This window comes from Ammospiza nelsoni, chromosome 3 (assembly GCF_027579445.1).
Source record: "Ammospiza nelsoni isolate bAmmNel1 chromosome 3, bAmmNel1.pri, whole genome shotgun sequence".
Classification (NCBI taxonomy): domain Eukaryota; kingdom Metazoa; phylum Chordata; class Aves; order Passeriformes; family Passerellidae; genus Ammospiza; species Ammospiza nelsoni.
Genome location: NC_080635.1, coordinates 108,254,169 through 108,274,307, shown reverse-complemented (window position 1 = coordinate 108,274,307; position 20,139 = coordinate 108,254,169). Strand labels below are relative to the sequence as shown.

At 45.1% G+C, this 20,139-nt stretch overlaps 1 protein-coding gene across 2 annotated transcripts in view; it reads right to left on the bottom strand.

The window, feature by feature from the left end:
* The window catches only part of LIN28B (lin-28 homolog B), an 86,618-nt gene extending 66,710 nt beyond the window's left edge, over positions 1-19,908 (bottom strand). The window contains exons 1-2 of one of the 2 annotated variants that reach the window (XM_059469193.1): positions 19,875-19,908; positions 12,013-12,200 (exon numbers count right to left, since the gene is read on the bottom strand). In XM_059469193.1, the coding sequence (XP_059325176.1) occupies positions 12,013-12,200; positions 19,875-19,908 (222 nt within the window). Of the gene's footprint in view, positions 1-12,012; positions 12,201-12,483; positions 12,563-19,874 lie in introns of those variants that run through there. The other variant, XM_059469192.1, reaches the window with a different exon arrangement.
* Between the last annotated feature and the right edge of the window lie 231 nt (positions 19,909-20,139).

Genomic DNA, 20,139 nt, shown 5'->3' with positions numbered 1-20,139 from the left:
TAATACACTATAGGTGCATTTCATGACACCTACTGTGGTCAGTGCTGACTTAGATCCCTTATCATGGACACTCAGATTAAAGGAAATCAAATTATAACTACAAAAACATTTTAGTGTTTTATGTATGCTTTAAAAAAATATACTGATTCCCATTAAAAAGATATTAATATGTGGATCACAGAAAATCTTAAACATTGATTATACTATCTAATAATGGCCACTAAATATAATTCATTTTTTGCCAAATGCTCCAACTGTAGCTGCTTTGGCAGTCTAATCTTAGTCCATTTACAGCTGTCTCCAGTAAAGAATGATCATCCAAAGAAGAAGAACTGTGTGAAGATTAACAATAAACCCACACAAGCATGGAACGGGCTATCATTTCTCAATAAACTACTTATGATTATTCTCAGTAAAAAAGAAACTATACTGCAAGAATAAATTAATCTGCCATTTGAAGAAAATATGTAATTGCTCAATTAAAATAAATTAATGAAAATTAACGTGAAAATTCTTCAGGGAATCTGGATCTACCAATTACGTTATCAAACATAAAAAGATGTTGCTCAAAGCAGACTGCAAATTAATTTAAAAAGCATCCACGTTCTTGAAAAATGTAGTTACTAAATGTAAATACATATAAAAGGGAATATGCATTTTTATTTTTTATAGAAATCTTTAAGAATTTCTTCTGAAGACAATGTAGGCACAGATCAAATTTAAAGGGACTTTCCCAATCAGTGTCTTGAATCTATATAATTTTAAACATTTTCAAATAAAATTGAATGTATTTTGGAATATTGTAAACTTCTTTTTTTGATTCTTGAGGAAGAGAAGGCATTGCTAAGAGGAGAATCTGATAACCTACTTTCTTAGTGTAGATAATAGACTATAGTCCAGGATAATTAAGCATTCCTTAGTGAAAGATGTGGTAATTACTGCTCCATTTAGTGTTTGCAAAAGCAGGAACTAACACTAACAAAATCCTATTCCTCCAAGTCTAAGCAAAAATTTTATCTTCAGATAAAATTATCTTGTCTTTTATCTACTATATTTCTGCCTAAAAATTTTGAATTTCGTTTTCATCTTAACAATGGACCTTTAAAATGTTTAGCTCTCTTATCCTCTACAGTTCAATCCCACAGTCCTCTCTTTGTGCCTAGTGCTGTAAAGTCAATGATGACATGTAAAGTTCTCTAAAGTATGAGAAATTAAGAGTTTATTGGTTTATTAATGCATCTGCTTCACATCCAGAATAAATTATTTCAGTAGAAATTATTTCATCTTTTTTTTCCCCAAGTTGCAGTAGTTTCTAAACCAGAATCACACACAACAAACAGGATGCCCTTAGATCAGCCTGCATGCCAGACCCACCCAGACCCCTACACAAGAAACCACACATTCCTTACAGGGTTCACTTCCACCCCACATTTCCCACCCACTGAAAAAGTTTCTGCAAAACATGCTACATGAAAACATTGAACAAACGTGATTTTTACTCATGTAAAACAGCTATTTTTACAAATGCAACGTGCTTCTTTAATTGACACACACACACAGGCACACAAACCTCCAAAACCTAACAGCAAAGCAGGCAAACAAAGCAGATTTGGCACAGCCAAAGGAGAATGTATTCACTGCAGTGGAGACCCATTGAGGACTGTGGTGAGATGGAAACTTTTTGACTAACTGCATTTACAAATATTTGAGGATTATACAATGCCTCCAAATCCATGAACTGTCCACCTGCTCCTGTCTGAGCAGAAGGTTCAGCTGCTTCCTCCTCCCCACAGGCCGTGCTCTCCCTTGTCTCTGAGTAGTATCTCTGCTCTCCCTGTCTCTCAGTAGTATCTCTGCTCTCCCTTGTCTCTCAGTAGTATCTCTGCTCTCCCTGTCTCTCAGTAGTATCTCTGCTCTCCCTTGTCTCTCAGTAGTATCTCTGCTCTCCCTGTCTCTCAGCAGTATCTCTGCTCTCCCTTGTCTCTCAGTAGTATCTCTGCTCCCCCTTCTCTCAGTAGTATCTCTGCTCTCCCTTGTCTCTCAGTAGTATCTCTGCTCTCCCTTGTTTCTCAGTAGTATCTCTGCTCCCCCTTCTCTCAGTAGTATCTCTGCTCTCCCTTGTCTCTCAGTAGTATCTCTGCTCTCCCTGTCTCTCAGTAGTATCTCTGCTCTCCCTTGTTTCTCAGTAGTATCTCTGCTCCCCCTTCTCTCAGTAGTATCTCTGCTCTCCCTTGTCTCTCAGTAGTATCTCTGCTCTCCCTGTCTCTCAGTAGTATCTCTGCTCTCCCTTCTCTCAGTAGTATCTCTGCTCCCCCTTCTCTCAGTAGTATCTCTGCTCCCCCTTCTCTCAGTAGTATCTCTCCTCTCCCTTGTCTCTCAGTAGTATCTCTGCTCTCCCTTGTCTCTCAGTAGTATCTCTGCTCTCCCTTGTCTCTCAGTAGTATCTCTGCTCTCCCTGTCTCTCAGTAGTATCTCTGCTCCCCCTTCTCTCAGTAGTATCTCTGCTCCCCCTTCTCTCAGTAGTATCTCTCCTCTCCCTTGTCTCTCAGTAGTATCTCTGCTCTCCCTTGTCTCTCAGTAGTATCTCTGCATCCCTAATACTAGGGCCTGGGAAGAAGACAGATCCTAAAGGATCCATCCAGCACGACTCCCATCCTCCCCCTCGCCAACACAGATATGCAATACTGCAAGTTACAAGGTTTTCAAAAAAATTTGCCAATACCTACTGCATCCCATCATCAGCCCTGCCAGAAATCAGAGGCCCTGCATGGGGCTCAGAAACTGTTCAACACCCCAAAGGCACTTTCACTGCAAGGATGAACTGCACTCACCTCCAACAGAACCTGCTGTGCCCACACTGTGGATCCTTTCCCACACTAGGAATATTTCACATACTTCTCCCACTTTCTCCTACTGTGAGGAACTTATTTGGGACTGAGCAATTTTTCAACAGGAAGATGTAAAAAAACCACATTATCATATTATTATTATATTATACCTTAGCATCAGAGCAGACTGGTAGATGCGTGGCCAGGTGAATTTAGGTGAGACATTAAATATTACACGCTCACAGTAGGAAAGAAGGAGCATACTGTGAAAAGTATATACAAATTACATACATAACATAGTATGTGTGCATGAACTCAACAAGTTGTATCACTTTTAGTCAACTTTTAATTATGCAACAGTAACCCAAATCCTGTTTACAACCCTACATTTCAGGCACTGTACAGGAACAGCTCAGATCGTTTTTGAGCACAAAATGCACACTTACAGCCTTATGAAAACAAAAGCCTGTGAACCACAGAGTTTCAGTAAAAACATTCATGTAAGAGTCTTAACATCCACTTGTAACTTTTACAGGTCAGTAGGACCTGTATTCACGAGAGAATACTGAGCAGAATTGGGCCCACCAGGTCTATAATCAACAAGAAGGGAAGGGATGTCATAATTTCATTGCATTAAGGAAGAGGTGCTTAATTGTGTTTAATATCTGGGGAAGAGGGCAGCAAACAGGTTTGTGAATAATTCTTGGATTTTATTCCACTTTATGTCAAAAATGACTGATTCTCAGGATGTACAATCTGCATGTCTTAGACCAGGTAGCTAAACTGGGTGAGATAATATATATTTTAAATACAGGATGCAGTTTGGGGTCTAATCCAACATCTAGAGAAGTCAGCTTGGGTCTATTAGGTATGTTTGATACTACTACTTTTATATATTTCTAGCATTTCCAGTACAACGAGTCTAAGAATATTCATAAATTATTACACATGGTCAGCAGAGGCTTTTTAAACCCCCTTATTTCCCCTAAGATTGTATTATTACAAATGGCTCATAAAACTAACCAAGGTTTTGATTATCACCTTGCAAAACACAGTTGTAAAATTAAATAAACTATTTTTTAAATTATAGCCCATGTGCACAATTTAGGAATTTTAAAGACACCTATACTTTGAAAAAAATATGAAATTATGCTTATTCTGGTCTTGTTAAGGAACACAATGGCTATCACTTTTACTCTCAGTCTCAGACCAGGGTTTATTTTGGGCCATGTATTTATATGACCATAAACAGAGAGTTGTAACACAATTGTTAAAGTAACCTCATGTGGCACTGTAATAAAAACAATCAAGAAAAAGAAATTCTCTCAGCACTGCCTATAAATTAGCATGGCTAATTTAAAGAAGGCCTCTCTGGGAACAGATTATCTTTGATGGGAAAGCCACTATCAGCTAAATTGATGAGAATTACACATTTATGAATGTAATAATAACATTAGCATTTTCTGAGAGTGCACAAGATCTGTAATAGTCATGAAATATTACTTTGATTTTGTAGATAAATTCATACACTTCAAATATTGATTACATATGCCTTTACTCAGATTTTATGCATTAAACAACTTTAATCAGTGAAAATATTATCTTATGATGCTAAAAAATGAATCTAAACTTTTCAGCCTTCTTCCTTCCAAAAAATGCAATTCTAGCACCAGATCAGAATTTTGAAATAGAAACTGTGTGATTTTCTTGGCTCCTGCTCTGATAATAGAATAAGAATATTCTAAAAACTCAGACAAATAATCTCAAATGCTTTGATGTACTTAATTTTCTAAGTTGAAATTCCATACACATGGAGTAATTAAGTAGCTGTACTTTCCAGATTATCAACTAATTTCACTAAGACCTCACCTATCTGCTAAAAAGTTCTATCCAAATTATTATGTATATGCCCTGTAAACATGCTTATTTCAGTTCAGTAGAAGAAAAAGCCCCCATATTATTTACATGTATCAAGGGTTCCCTGATTTTTATCTGCCTCATAAATAGTGCTTTTTAAAATCTGCAATCAATATATTTCAGTGCCACCACTGAACCGCAATCTCCAAACAAGAAAAAGAGAAACTGGAAAACTGAAGTGTGACAAAAAGATTGCTGAAATCAAGTGACTGATTTCACTTCCAAAGAGAGCTCAGATGCTTGTACTCTCATGCCAATACCCTCAAATGCCCTTTTCCTTGAAAAATCATTATCACTTTCGTTGTGTCTCCATCCTCAGCTGAAGGTGGCAACACAAGAACTCAGCTATTTTGCACCAGGAGGCTGCAGCTCCATTCATCACATTCCTGTGACAGCAGCTTCCAACTCTTTGCTCCAATTCCTCCACCTCACCCTGGCTGCTCCTTGCTTGCACCCTTGGCCACCCTCCCACGGTGCCAACACTGCCCACCCCTATTTGTGGGGATCATAGGGATTCTCTGCTATGAAAAATGATACAAAAATCAGATACAAACCTGAACACTTCCCCAGATGAGTCTGCAATGCAGCCCCACAAGCATTTATCCTAGTCCAACATGAAGAGTGATGCAAAAGCTCTTGAATCTTCCTGAGGCAGCTGCACTGCTGCCAAAAGGAAAAGTCATCCCTGTAGGATTCCCACTGAGAAGGGTGGCTGTAGGAGTTTAAACCTCCACCTATTCACCCACACTGCTACTGCAAAGCCTTGTTCAGCTGCTTGCAGAGCAGCTGCTGAACCTGCTGCATGATACAGCTTTGCATGGTCAGAAAAAATCAAATTCAGTGCCAGTTTTCCATGACACAGCAGGCTGTGAGGTCTGCAGCAAGGTCCACAGCTGCTCCACCAGCAGCCAAGCCATCTCTGGAGTGAGATGTGGAATTCCCTTTAGCTATTTCTCTAGTTAACCCCCTGCTCCATTTTAAGTCAGAACCAGCCAGACTAACCTGAGGAAAAGCATGGACACCAGTTTCTTCAGCTGAATAGGCTTAAGCAATTAGATGCACTTCCCCACCTTCCATGCAGAGGTGTTCAGTGATACTCTGCTGATGTAAAAGCAATTTAAGGATTCACTGCTTTTACCAGTGCTATCCATCAGGCAAAAGCCAGTCCAAATCAGTCCTGAAGAACTGTCCTTTAAAAAGAGCCAAGCATCACACAATACCTCTCTGACATTCCTGGTTACTTTCAGCTGGTTTTTAAAAAGGCAAAAAAGCACTCCTACATACAGGGAATTAAAAATTTAAACAGTACATCCTTATTTATTTGTGTTGGTTTTAAAAAGCATCATAAATGGTCTTTAGTTTTTAGTTCCTATCATTCTTAAATGATACTTTCACAGTCACTTTTATACACCTTTGTAGAAACTGGTGGGCCTAATTTTGCTTCTGTTGATAATTAGTGAGGGAATATGGCAGGCCTTTACTGCAATGGGTTGCTTAAGGAAGATGAATCAAACAATATTTACATGGGAGTATACTTTGTGAAACAAAGCTCTGGATGGTTCTAAATGTACTTACTACCTTGGTAATGTAGTTGCAAACCAGAACAAGCAACAATAACAACATTTTTCCCAATTTGACAATTCATTTCCTTTTAGCTTTGGTTCATACATCTGCTTTGATATCTTATGTTTGTGCCCCAGACAAAATATCCTCTTCCTTCCAGTATCCCAACTCCTGTGCACAACTTCCTCAGTCTTGGAGAAAAGGAGGATAGCCTGCTCTGGAAAGGGTGCATTCACTGCTCTGCCAAAGAGGGAAACATCTCTTAAAACAAAGTTGTCCCACTGAAACCCTCTGCCTTTGGGCCACTTGGGATTTCTACTTGTCAACATGCAAGTTTTAAAACTCTTCAGCCAAGTCTGATCTGATTGAACACCACTTGGGTTTAATGGTGCTGCCATTCACTTAAACACTATATAGGTTTACTAATAACAATTTACTACAGCATTGGGGATAGATGTAAATAGATGAAATGTGGAAGATTAAGAAGATGGCAGGTGCATAACTCAAATAACCAAATTACAAGTTTCTTCAGACAACCATCTTAAACCATCAAGCTGTCAGTGAAGTATATGTGTCCATACACTATGCTAACTCATACAATAACTAGTAGCCAAAACAAATTTTTCAAAATTAAAAAAAAAAAATCCCAAACTGCTGTAGCACTCCACAGCACAATCAGTGGTCCCCATCATTTCTGTGCATGCTGCAGCCCAGCTGGTGAGTGCCAAAGCCTGGCTGGCTCTCCAGCAGCTCCATCCCATTTGGACACTGCACTCAGCGCTGAGGCTGCTGAGCAGACTCTGACACCCGTGGCTGATCCCTGCTGGATCCTCCCCACGCTGCAGACACACTTCCTTCCTCAGCCTCCCTCCCCAGATCCTGCTGGCCACTTTTGTTTTGATTAGGACTGGGCTTGCCTGGTCCCCAGCAGAAGTCAAAGACGACAATTCTGTAGCAGCATATTCTGCCTGGGGATTTCTATACCCCAAACAGGCACACCTATGTCATATTAGACATAGGAGCAATGAAATACTGATCCCACTTGCTTGCCCAGCACTTCCAGTTATCCTGAGCAATTAAGTAGTTTTTAAAAGCCCCCAATGAAACAAATGAGAAAGGTATGCTAGATGAAAGAATGAATGCATCCTTGAAAAAGCACAAGATCACAAGTGCTCACAATGTAAGAAAGTCAGCATTGAGTGTACAATGTCATGCCCTACTCTGTCATAGAAAAAGTAGTTCAGCTGCGCCTAAAAACTAGGAATTCAAGGAACACACATCTGATTCATCCTTGAAAAGAACAGTTGGTCACATTAAGGGAAAAGACTGTTCAGATGCTGCTTATATGTCTCATTTTCCATTTATTCTTCTGTTTATAGTCAAAATAGTCACAATAATTTTTCCTCCTTCTTTAGTTATAGGTACTTGAAACAGTAAGAGCAACCTTTATAATACACAAATGATAGTACAGTATAAAAGGACTCAATGCAAGAAAAAGGTGTTTTCTCCATTTTAATCAAATTTTGCAGTAATAGTAAGAAAGTCCAGATGAAAGTGAAAATTTTCAAGCCAACTATGTTCCTTTTAATGAGAAGACAAAATACACCAGCTCCTACATGCTGTTCCTCCCTTCCTTCCTCTCCCTATCTCATAAAAAAGGATCCCAAAGAATGATTGTGTTTAAGGTCCCGGTTCAGAAATATTGTATCAATCCCTTAGTGTGGTAAGAATTTTGGACTACAGAGCCAGGTCCCAACAAACTCCATCTAAACTGAACAATCCATTCCATCCTGAAAAAACACATTATTGAGAAACAGACATAAATTCTTAACCCTCAATACTCACAACCATACATTTAATTGCATCTGTTTACATTCAACACCCTACAGCTCATGATCATCTTTAACATCTGTGCTTCACACTAAGCAAAGGAATAAAAGATTTGTTTCTAACTTAGTCTGTACAAAGTGTGTGTGAAAAAGAATAAACAGCATTTTTGCCTTACTGCCAGCATCCAAAAGAACTAGTATATATTTAAGTTGTCTAATTTTGAATGTGCAAAAAAAAATGTAACAAACATCATCCTTTTCTGATTCTATGAGAACTTCAGCTCTTCTGAGTTCCTTGCACTGAAGACCTTTATTCATGTGCACCACAAAAGGTTTCCCTCGCTTCACCTCTCCAGTCTGCTTTACCCTTTGACAAATAGATCTTCTAAAATTTAGTAAGAGCCACTCACACATAACTAGGTCCAGAATTCACATCACAAAAGAGAAACAAGCTGTATTATTCATTCCAGTAAGGTGCACAGCCCTTGGATTTAAAAAGGTTACAAAGGACTATCATTGCTACTCTTCCATTTTTTTTTTGAGAAGAAACAGAGTTGACTTGGCACATTGCTGCAGTGAACGTGGCTTCTGTTCCAAAAAATCAAATTGTTTATAGGGCTCATAATTTGTATATGACCCTGATTGACTCAAACACAAGACTTAAAGATTTAAGCTGCATCAGAATAGAGCTAAAAAGGAAAAGACTGGACGTGTGTAAGTGTACCAAATTACACTGTAGACACACAGATGCACATATATAATGGCTGACGTGTTTCTACCTTAAATAATGCATCCAGCTCGAGGTACTTCATTACCAGAAGGGTAACAACAGTCTGAAGGTAGTTCAGAGGAGATCAATCGAAATGATTAACACCAAAGGAAGGACTTAAAAGGCAGGGTTAAAAACTCAATACTGCAGCTGTTTTGTGAATAGGACTTTCGCTGGGTGAAGGGGAAGAGAAGTCCAAACAAAAGCATGGTCCTCTAAAAATATATCAATATATACAATTAGCAAAGCACTGACTTTAGAAAAATGTGACTATAACTCACACATAGCTAAGGGGGAACTCCAAGAAGAAAGGAAAATTATTTATTGCAAGCTCAAAAGTCTAGGTATAATGAGCTTAAACTATTACAGGAATTTTGACTTGACATACTGTAAGTTTTTGCTCATAGCAAGATCTCAGAAACTGGGCATAACCTCACCAAAAAAGGGTAAGATAAGAAAGTAAAAACGCTGTTGTTGGGTTCAAGCTAGCTTTGAGAGGACTTAGAACTAAGTAAACTAGAAGCTTTTCTCCCTTGTTCACACTGCTTAATTCTATAAAACTATACTATTGGCTACAAACACTGCAGAAAGAGCGAATGAATGCATGCAACACTACCTGCACACACTTCAATGATGAAGTATCTTCAAAGCAGTTTTGAACAGTAGGGTTTTGTTTCAACAGATTAATAAACTAACATCTTTGCCTTGAAAAGGACCCTTCACGTGGCAAATTTTTTTCAAATTAAAGAAACTAATAGGAATAGGGTCCAACCACTGCTCAGGCAACAGACTGTTGTACAAGCAGGAGCATTAAATAACATTACAGAATTAAAGACATTTTTATGCTCTGGCTGCTACTGCTAGAACTGGTCAGCTAGTTAGCTAACAAAGCATTGTACATAACAATAACAATTATCTAAAATGTACTCTGAAATACAACAGGTAGTAGTTCTCCCTGTTACACTACACAGAAAACTGATAGAAAGAAGATTCATGTCACCATGAAGTTTATATATACACACCTTAGATTTCATCAGAATGAAAATGATGAGTAACATACTTTGCTGCAAGAGCAATTCATTGCAAAATACTAATAATAACTTCACTCAGTAAGACATATCTGTAAGTAAGCTCAAAATGACAGAGACACACAGTTAACATGCAAGGAAACATGGTATTTTTCACTGCATTTTACACTGTGATTGTCTTAGAAACCCAAGGGTATGGATAAATTGTAGATTATTAAACTGTAATAAACAAACTTGTCTAACGTTTCCTTCTCTTCCCTTCCTTTAGGGAACACAACTCAATAGAGACCTTCAAATTTACAACTACTTTATTATTTTCTATGACTACTTTCCATTATGAAACTGAAAACCTTGTCTAGTATTACTTAAATGTATCAGGTTATCATGCAGTTCAATACTTCTCTATTTCCATAGCTCTAAGAATATCTTTGTTTCCAAATGTGTTTTTTATTAACAGCACTGCTATGTTTTAAATATTTGTCTTCTACAATTCAAGAAGCAAAAAATTTACATACATTAACACAAAATTACATTAAGAAAGAGGGAGTTTTATCTTTAAAGTAAATTTATAGAACTGTAAAGAGCAACTTCGTGACTTAAGATACAAAGAAGGGAAGAAAAGGGGAAAAGGAGGAAGACTGCTCCTTCTTTGATAAGTGTTTCATTCATTCAGTTCTAAAGAGAAAAAGCAGCAGCAAAGAGGGGGCAGTTTTTATGGCAGCACAAAGCAGGAAGTGTAGGAATTTAGTGAGTTCACTACTGGATTCTGTGCTTTGTACATAATTCCAAATGCAAGCAGCTGTATTGGAGGTGCAAGGGCACGTGTGTGTAAGGCACTAGGACAGAAATCCACCCCACCCTGCCACAGCAGCACATTCTGCAGAAGTTTCAGCCACCTTTTCACTAACCTAATCAAAGGTGTATGATTTTAAAAAGCCTGATAAACTTACTGGAGAATAAAGCCGGGCCACCAAACGCACAATTAGAAGGGAGTCACTCTATAACCACGAACAGCCCCTTCACCGTCATTGCAGACGTCACAGCAAACGGACAGCCACGTAAAAAGTGGAAAAAGATGCCTTTTGCCTCCCTAACATGGCCCTAGCCAAGCCCAAAATGGTCTCTCTACCTGAGAGCTCTCCTCTTCCCTGATCACAGAGGAGATGGGTGAAATTCAAAATAGCACTGTTGCAACTGGAGACTTACAGAAGAACCCGGGAAGATCTTCTTTACAAACCACAGTACAGGTCTCAGAAGAAGTTCCCTTATTATTTCATACCGATTTTGCATCTGTAACTCGTTTATCATGAAGGCATTCATACCAGTTTCCACGTTCAAAACACAAAACCAACTATGCTGCTTAAAATTAAAACCATGGACCCTACACCCTTTGTCTCCCCAACAGCCTTACAGAGACACTGCTTTTGGTCTGAATATTTTATAATTACTCTTTTTTTTATTCCCTAGAAAGAAATAATTAAAAGCCAACCAACCAAACCACGTACACGCTTCAGAGTATCACCACAGGGACACTCTCAGGTCTGAATTACTGCAAAATAACACTATAATTACGTCTTAATTTCACTAACTAATCTCAGATGAGCTTTTAAAAAGTAATTCGAGGTTTACAAGTAAGCCGTTTAAAACTGTACTCAAATGTTATCTGAATGAAACCCGACATTTATTTATCCTTTTCCCAGCTTAATTTTAAACAGTTTCCAAGGAAAGGCATATCTGCTTCTGATCAGTCTGGTGACAAATGATAAACCTTGTTAAAAAGTGTGACATTTGAAAATAAATAAAAACCACAGGAGACTTTTTCCAGCCAAGGAGGAAGATACGAAGAAACATTATACCCTCGCACAAATCACCAGCCACAGAGACCAAGCACAATCTAACGACCTTATTTACTCAAATTGTACACTGCCAACAAAACCACTACCTAAGGCAACTCTTTAACTACAAATGTACCTAAACACCGAGAAAAAAATAGGTTACTTCTCTTCACATAAAACCGGGGCCCCACTGAGCTCAACCAAATGTGGCAGGCTGAGATGGAAGACAAAAACGGGTCTTACTTGGTGTACAAAGACATCAACTGGAGACTCCAAGGGGCTTCCCTCTCGATTGCTCATGGAGATGAACCCGAATCCCATTCTCACATTGAACCATTTGCAATGGCCGGTCCCGTGCAAAACCTGGGATTCCTCTTCTTCCTCCTGCTCCGGCAACTTCCCGGGCTCGTCTCCACCTTTACTCGCCCCTGCTGAGGTAGAGGGAAAGGCGGGGGGTGTGGGGGGGAAGGGGGGAGAAAAAGAGGGAAGAGAGGGACAAGATGCAAAGCAAAGAGTTAAATTCTGGTAACATCCTTTTGCCGCTGTATAAAGGGGTTACTACAAACTGAACGGGGTAAAAAAATAAAAAAAAAAAAAAAGGGGGGGGGGGGCGAACAAAACAAAATCAAAAAGCAAACGGTGAAAAGTGCGTATTTTTCCTAAATCCTAAAATAAACAACCTTCTCCCCAAAATACGTAAAAAAATTAAATCACCGGAGGTTACAGAGAGGAAACACTGCGCACGGAGGCTCTCCCTCTCTCCGAGCCCAGGGCAGCCCACGTTTCTGTACATACGTGTATTTTTCCATTTAACTCCATCTTTCAGCCACATTACAGCACGGAACGCGATACTTTACTTGAATATTGCTGGTTTAAGACCGATCCCATTTCTCAACAGAAATTCTCAGCCCAATTAGTCTCTCCTCGCAAGGCGCAGGACCGGGGGGGCGAGGGGGGAGGCCGGCCGAGGAGGGGTGGAGGAGAGAGAATGAGCAAAATTGGGTAGATTGCACAACTGCTTATTGCACATGCAGCGCCGAAACCACTATTTTCCACCGTGTATCCATCCCTCCTTGGAATAAACTTTCGATTAAAGTTGGGACAGGTGTACGGCCGTTTTCTCATCCCACCACTGCAACTGTGCTTAATCAAACAGGAACAATTCAAACAATAGCCCCCTGAAAGCTTTTCAAGTTGTGAATCGGTGTGGGCGGTACGGAACAGTTTCTGAGCTGGGTAACAATGGGTTTGGAGAAAGCCCCCTTGCGCGAGCTGCTAAAAAAGGGTAATGCATAGTTGGGTTAAAAAAGGGTGGGGGGAGGGGGGGAGAGGGGGAGAGAGCGAGCGAGCGAGCGAAAATCATAGTAAAACAATAGAAAAAGAAAATTAACCTTCGGCCATGTTGCCCCACGGGCCCTCTGCTCCAAACTCGTGAGATGAAAACTTTCCCTGTGGATCGAAGTGGTCTTCTGCATTAATCTAACATCCTGATTTTGAACGATCGCAAATTTAGCTCGCATGGTCTAATGTGCTTTCCCTCTTTTGATTTTTCCCCGTCTCTCTGCTCCGTTTCTGGCCCCCTGCGCACACGTGACTCGGTCAATTACATGCTTTCTTGCTACTAATTTCGCATCGGATCCTTAAGGGGTTGGTAGCAGGCAGGAGCAGCCAATCGCCATTTCAAGTAGCCTGACACACCAAAATAATTTATGAATGAACAAGAAATTTCCAACGCGGCGCTTTTTTTTTTTTTTCCTCCCCTTCCTTTTCGGACAGCTAATCTGCACGCTTCTTTACGGGAAATCGAGATGACGTATTATTCTGGGGTTTCTGCCCTCCCGTGCGTGCAGAAATCCGTAGGAAGGTCCGTGTGTTTCTAGATACGGCCCAGTGAACAACAGCTGCACGCAGGGGCGGCCGTGCGGGGGAGATGTGGGGTGTCCGTGCCCAGCGCAGGCGGGATCCGCGCACGGAGGCGGGATGCTCCCGCACGGGGACACGCGTGTGTGCGGACATGGAACGGGGTCACACGTGTGTGCGGACATGGAACGGGGACACGCGTGTGTGCGGACAGGGATCGGGGTCACGCGTGTGCGCGGACATAGAGCGGGGTCACACGCGTGTGCAGACACGGACCGGGGACACACGGAACAGGGACAAACGTCTGTGCTGACATAGAGCTGGGTCACATGTGTGTGCAGACACAGACGGGGGACACACGTGTGTGCAGACACGGAACAGGGATACACGTGTGCAGACAAGGACCAGGCACACACGTGTGTGCACACACGGACCGGGGACACACGCGTGTGCAGATATGGACCGGGGACACACGTGTGTGCAGACATGGACCGGGGACACACGTGTGTGCAGACATAGAGCGGGGACATATGTGTCTGCAGACACAGACAGGGGACACACGCGTGTGCAGACACGGACCGGGGACACACGTGTGCACACATACAGAACAGGGTCACACGCGTGTGCAGACACGGACCGGGGACACACGTGTGTGCACACACAGAACAGGGTCACACGTGTGTACACACACAGAACAGGGTCACACGCGTGTGCACACATACAGAAGAGGGTCACACGCGTGTGCACACACGCACAGCGAGCGCCCGCAGGCATCTGTGGCACCCCGTGCGCACAGCGCGGGCAGATGCGCAACTGAATCGTGACTAATTTCGCATTCAAATGAGAAGCGCGCCGGAAACGCGGTATCACCTTAATATGCCCCAGAATGTGCGGAGATCTAGCGTTTCACAACATTTCTGGAGGGGGGATGGGGCGAGGAATTGTACTTCACAGGTTTCTCCGCCATCTCTTTCCGGGGGAGGGGATGTGATTAATGACTTCCTAAATAAGAGCCCAGTTTTCAAGCCGAGAATTGGAGTGAACCTCAATCAGCAGTTGGGAGAGGACTGACAGAGAGAGGGATTTACTGGAGAAGAGGGCAGAAAAAAAAAAAAAAAGCCTCGGGGGAAGAGGACAAAGAGGGGAGAAATAGCGGTGACCAGGCACTGCTGGTTTAAGTCTTCACTGCCAGCGGGAGGGGGATCCGATTCGGAGAAGAAATGTGTGATGTGTAACGGGCTTGGTAACAGTCCCTTTGCAAGAGAACTCCCCTTCCGCGCTCACAGGTACACGGCTCTGGCCCTGCCCTTCCTGCTGCTCTACGCACGGCCAAACGCTTGTAAAATAATACTTTAGAAACGTGAAAAACAAACAGGGGAGAATTAGTTTTATTTTTCCACCTGCCCATCTCATTTAAAGTTACAGATTAAAGTATTCTGTCCTCATCACCACCTACTCGCATTAACCTGTCTTTCCATGCGGTATTTATACATATAGATACATGCATATATACGTATATATATAGATATGTGCTTTAAACGTTGCCCATACCTTGTAAAAACCAGGACTCCGACTTTCTTTTTAACCTCCCCCCTCCTCCCCAGCATCCTCTCTTATCCCAAGGACACACAAACAAAAGCCAAGGCAACAAACCGATCCGTGCAGAACCTCAATGCAAGGGGCTTATGCATTTGCAAAGCACTTGCTGTTGTTTGGGAAGTGGCGTCGATCAGTCTGCCCAATTAAGGGGAACGCCTTTGCCCCCATGGGCCTGTTTACTCCTTTTGTTGCCTTTCAGGAAAGCGTCAATTCCCCTGCCAGCGCCTCATTCCTGTGTGAAACACCAAGGTGGAGGCTCCGTGTGATCGCCGGCAAGAAAGAAGCGAGGGTGGTCAAGAGTGTACAAATACAAGCACCCTGACAAGTGGAGCAGAAGCTTTAAATCCTGAAATTCCTTTGCAGTCTTCAACCGTAAATTTCCTATAGGTTATTTCAACAGTCAGGTCGACTTCCTACACTGACCTGCCTTACGCATTCGTGCTACATACCGCTGCTTTTGGCTCATAACCTCCCTTTCCCCCTTACAACAGCGATTATTTTGCAAAATAAATCGCCAGTAATTTTATATGTTTGGTTCTTATGACCCGGACGATATGTAATATATAATGCTTGTACACGATTTTAATAAACGCGAAACCTCAGTTATGAACAAGAAATTAAGGTTACCGGAAGAAAACAATCCTTACACCTCTTACTTGAACTGCCCAAGATTACATATCTACTATGTAGCAGAATGGCACTTTAATAAAATACAAGATCCCCCTGCCCCTCGAAAAGAAAGAAAATACCGGTTTAATAAAGTTTTTTAAGTCTTTATTTTAAAAGATCGGTTTAATTTACCGGTATTCGGAATTAAAAAAAAAAAAAAAATCCTTAGAGGCTAGAATATTGGTTTAAAAGACACAAACGAGTTGATTGAGTTCATTAAATGGACAAAATGTCTTGTTAGCAAATTTCATTGAAAAGAAAATTCACTATATGTTCTTCGATGAATAAATGAACGACTACTAAACCACGTAAATAAATGAATGTAAATATATTGGTTACAAAGTTTTTCTTAGGTTGCAAAATAAGTGCAGATTTTGTAAAATGGAAGGGGGGTTGGGATTTGCAATGTGTCTTTACGGAGATTTTCAGGCCTCCAGTATTAGTGGAATTAAGGTTGGGGTCACTGGACTGGTCACTGGTGTCAGATGTTATCGACTCATTCATTTCCTGCAAGGGACATCAGCCTTTCAAGTTTTGTGGAAGGTAGAGAGCTGTTGCCAGCTGGGAACTCTCCGGGTAAAAGAAAAAAAAAAATTAAAAAGAAATAAAAGGAACCCCAACCAACACCCTTCCAAAATTCATTCTGAAAGGAGGAGGGAAGAGGTAAGAAAACCCTACAGAACAAGCCAGTTCGTGGAAAAAATTAGTTTCATAGTAATAGTTTACTTTTTCTTTTTTTAGTCAACTTCTATCCTTACATTTCGCTAAACAGATGCTAATTTTGGAAAAAACAATTATAGGAAGCTGGAATCATTGTCTTCCCACATGCACAGCAAGAGCTCGCCTGAAACTATGTAACCAAAACCAGTGGTGTTGGATTTCCTATTTGTCACCTTCCTAAAGCTTTTAAAGTCCTAACTTTGCTTTCTTCTAGTCCCCTAAACAAAACCAAAACAAGGCAAAAACCGCACAACCCCCCTCCCCGAAAATACTACAATACTACTCGCCTTCTCAAAAAAGACCCCATCTCAAAAAAAAAAAAAAAAAAAAAAAAAAAAGAGGGAAAAAGAAAACAGGGGAAAAAACAAATCACAAAAATCCAAAACAAACGGCGGAGCCGCGCGCATTTGTGCGTTTGAAACAAAACGCGTGTTTTACACTTAAAAGCAGAGCTCGGGGTGCTGCTGCCATTCCCATTTCAAAGCACGGGCAGCGCCGCTCGCCGACGGGCGGGCGGGGCAGGAGCGGCAGGAGGGGCGGGAGGGGCAGGAGGGGCGGGCGGGAGGGGCGGGAGGGGCAGGAGGGGCGGGCAGGAGGGGAGGGAGGGGCAGGAGGGGCGGGCAGGAGGGGCGGGAGGGGCAGGAGGGGCGGGCAGGAGGGGCGGGAGGGGCAGGAGGGGCGGGCAGGAGGGGCGGGCGGGGCAGGAGGGGCAGGAGGGGCGGGCAGGAGGGGAGGGAGGGGAGGGAGGGGCAGGAGGGGCGGGCGGGAGGGGCAGGAGGGGCGGGCAGGAGGGGAGGGAGGGGCAGGAGGGGCAGGAGGGGCAGGAGGGGCGGGCGGGAGGGGCAGGAGGGGCGGGCGCGGCGCCCCTGCCCCCTCTCTCTGCTCGGCGCCGCCCCGCCGATGCTGCACCGAATGAGATGCCCGTCGTGTTTTTTCTGCACGGTCTCCACCGACAGCGGCTCTTCCTAGATGTGTGGCCGGAGGGAGGCCTTTCCCGCCGCTCCTGCGGCCGGGAGGCTGTGCCGGTGCGGAGCTGTTCCCGCCAAAACCCTCTCACCTACATTTTGGGCGCCAAAGCCGCTTTCCCTTTCCGCCGCCGGGCCCCGCTCCCGGTGTGGCCGTGCCGCTCCCGGGGAGCCGAGGCCGCTTCCACCGCTGCGCCTCCGCCGGGCCGGGCGGGAGTCGGGAGCCCGCCGTCAGGGCCCGGGAGGCGGCGGATCTGTCCTCCCAACCCTGCCCAAAGCCGGGCTTTGCCCCCGGGCTTTTGTTTAACACTGCCCCGAAAATGCGGCTCCTTCCCGGCGGGGACGTGGCGGTGTGCCTTCCCGCGCCTTTGCGAGAGCAGGGTCGGACGCGCTCGGGACACCGCCAGTTCCCCTGGTCGGGCTGATTCCCTCTCTTTAAAACGCCAGCATTAAGAGTGGAAAATATGCAATTTGTAATTATTTTTATAAAAAAAACCGAAACGGCGCCGGCCCAACTGCGTGGTGCCACGGCTCGGATCGAGCAGGGACGGGATTTGCCCGACGTGCGGCTGCGGGTATGAAGTTAGAGGCTTTAAGGAGGCGCCTTCGCACCGCGCCCGTCCCGAACCGCGGCTCTTTTCGGGAAATGCAGTTTCCAAACTGCATTTCAGGGCTCAGAAAGCGCCTCTCCGCCCTCACTCCCGGCCGCCGCAGCAGCTCGGGTTTTTAGCTTCCCCGACGCTCCTCAGCAGTCACACCCACGGATGCCCGGAGCCCGCCCTGCTCCCTCATGGGGACGGGGCAGCCCCCGCCGGGGTTCGCAAGCGCCGCTGCTCGAGGTGGGGTCGGAGCGCGGTTTCAAGCACGGGCTTTGCGAGCACGGTCTGTCGGAACGAGAAGCGGCGGCCGTGGGTGCGGCGCTGCCTGCCCTGCCGTCCGTGCACCTCTGCCGGGCGTGCCGGCGCTTTGCGGGGAACTGAAGGTGCTGTCAATTACTGCGATCCCGCGCGGGAGGACGCGGGAGGCGCTTCCTCGGGTGCAGGATGTGGTCTCACGTACATTAACCGTCTCCCAGCTGAGGATTTGCGACTGATAGCGGCCGCTTTCCCGGGGGATTTAAGGAGGCTTTGGAAGTCGTCGCGGGAGACCGTCTGACAGGGCTAACGCCCCGCAGGGAGCACTGGCCACCGCGGAGGGACCGGCCACACGGCCCGGTGTCACCGCTTCGCCGCCCGTTCGGCAGCCGCTGGACGATGAGCGGACGGGTCCGCGCCACGGGCACTTTCGCTGCAGCCCGTCCCCTCAGGCGGGACAGCGCGGCTTGAGCGAGCCTCATCCTCCCCGACGGGCAAGTGCCCCGCGCTGACACGGACAGCTCCTCCCGCTCCAGCACACAGCCAAGCCCCGGCGCCCGCCATCGCCCCCCCAGGCCGCCCACCGCTGCAGGGATCGCGGTGCAGGAGCGCGGTGCGGGTCGCGGTGTCCCCGGGACGCGCGTCCTTCCCTCGGGGGCGCAGCGCCGCTCCGCGGGGAGCTCCGCGCCCCGGCCCGCGCATGCGCCGCCCCTGAGGGCACGGAGGGCGCCCGGGCAGGGGGACGGACGGGCGGGCAGGGGGACGGACGGACGGACGGGCAGGGGGATGGACGGACGGGCGGGCAGGATGGACGGGCACGGGGACAGACGGACGGGCAGGGGGATGGACGGACGGGCGGGCAGGATGGACGGGCAGGGGGACAGACGGACGGGCAGGGGGACGGACAGGCGGGCAAGGGGATGGACGGGCAGGGGGACGGACGGACGGGCAGGGGGACGGACAGGCGGGCAAGGGGATGGACGGGCAGGGGGACGGACGGGCGGGCAGGAGGCGGACAGACGGCACTGCTGAGGCGCCGCAGTCGCAGGAGGTGCGTGGCGCCAGTGTGGCAGCGGCGCGGCAATACCGGGTTTGAATTTGAGCCCGTGACTGAGGTGTGTGCGCCCACCGGCGCGCCTGCCGCGGGGATGGTCCCGGAGCGCTCACACGAACCCGTGAGCTCCCACCATTTGCGACAGGTATGCGACATGCGGTTATTGTAAATAAACTTTCCTTATGTAATTGTTTATTTTTCTTACAGAAGCCGAGCACTCACGACTGCATCCAACAAGAACTCTGAAGCTGTGGACAAAATCAGCGGTTCTTCCCCATCCCACCCAGTGATTAGTTCATGAGGGTCAGCGGGACAGAAGTGCTGAAGCCCGTCAGTTTTACAGATACACAGTCAGCCACGTAAGACGCTGGAGAGAAGACTGACCTGAGCCTGAGGAGACCTTCTTGAATGACCTCATCGTCTTCTGAGGAACCTAAAATCAGAGAGCCGGAGTCAGTACCGCGTTCACTGTCCCAGAGTACCGTATTTAATTACCTCAGCTCCCGTTCAACGGCTCATTAGGAGGCCATAAAATGCCAGGGCACTGACTCTATGAAGTGACCTTTAAACCTACTGTGTGAGACTTACCTAGCTCATCAGAACCACAGGGAGATAACCGAGAGAAAAAATTTAAGTGCTGCTTCCCCCC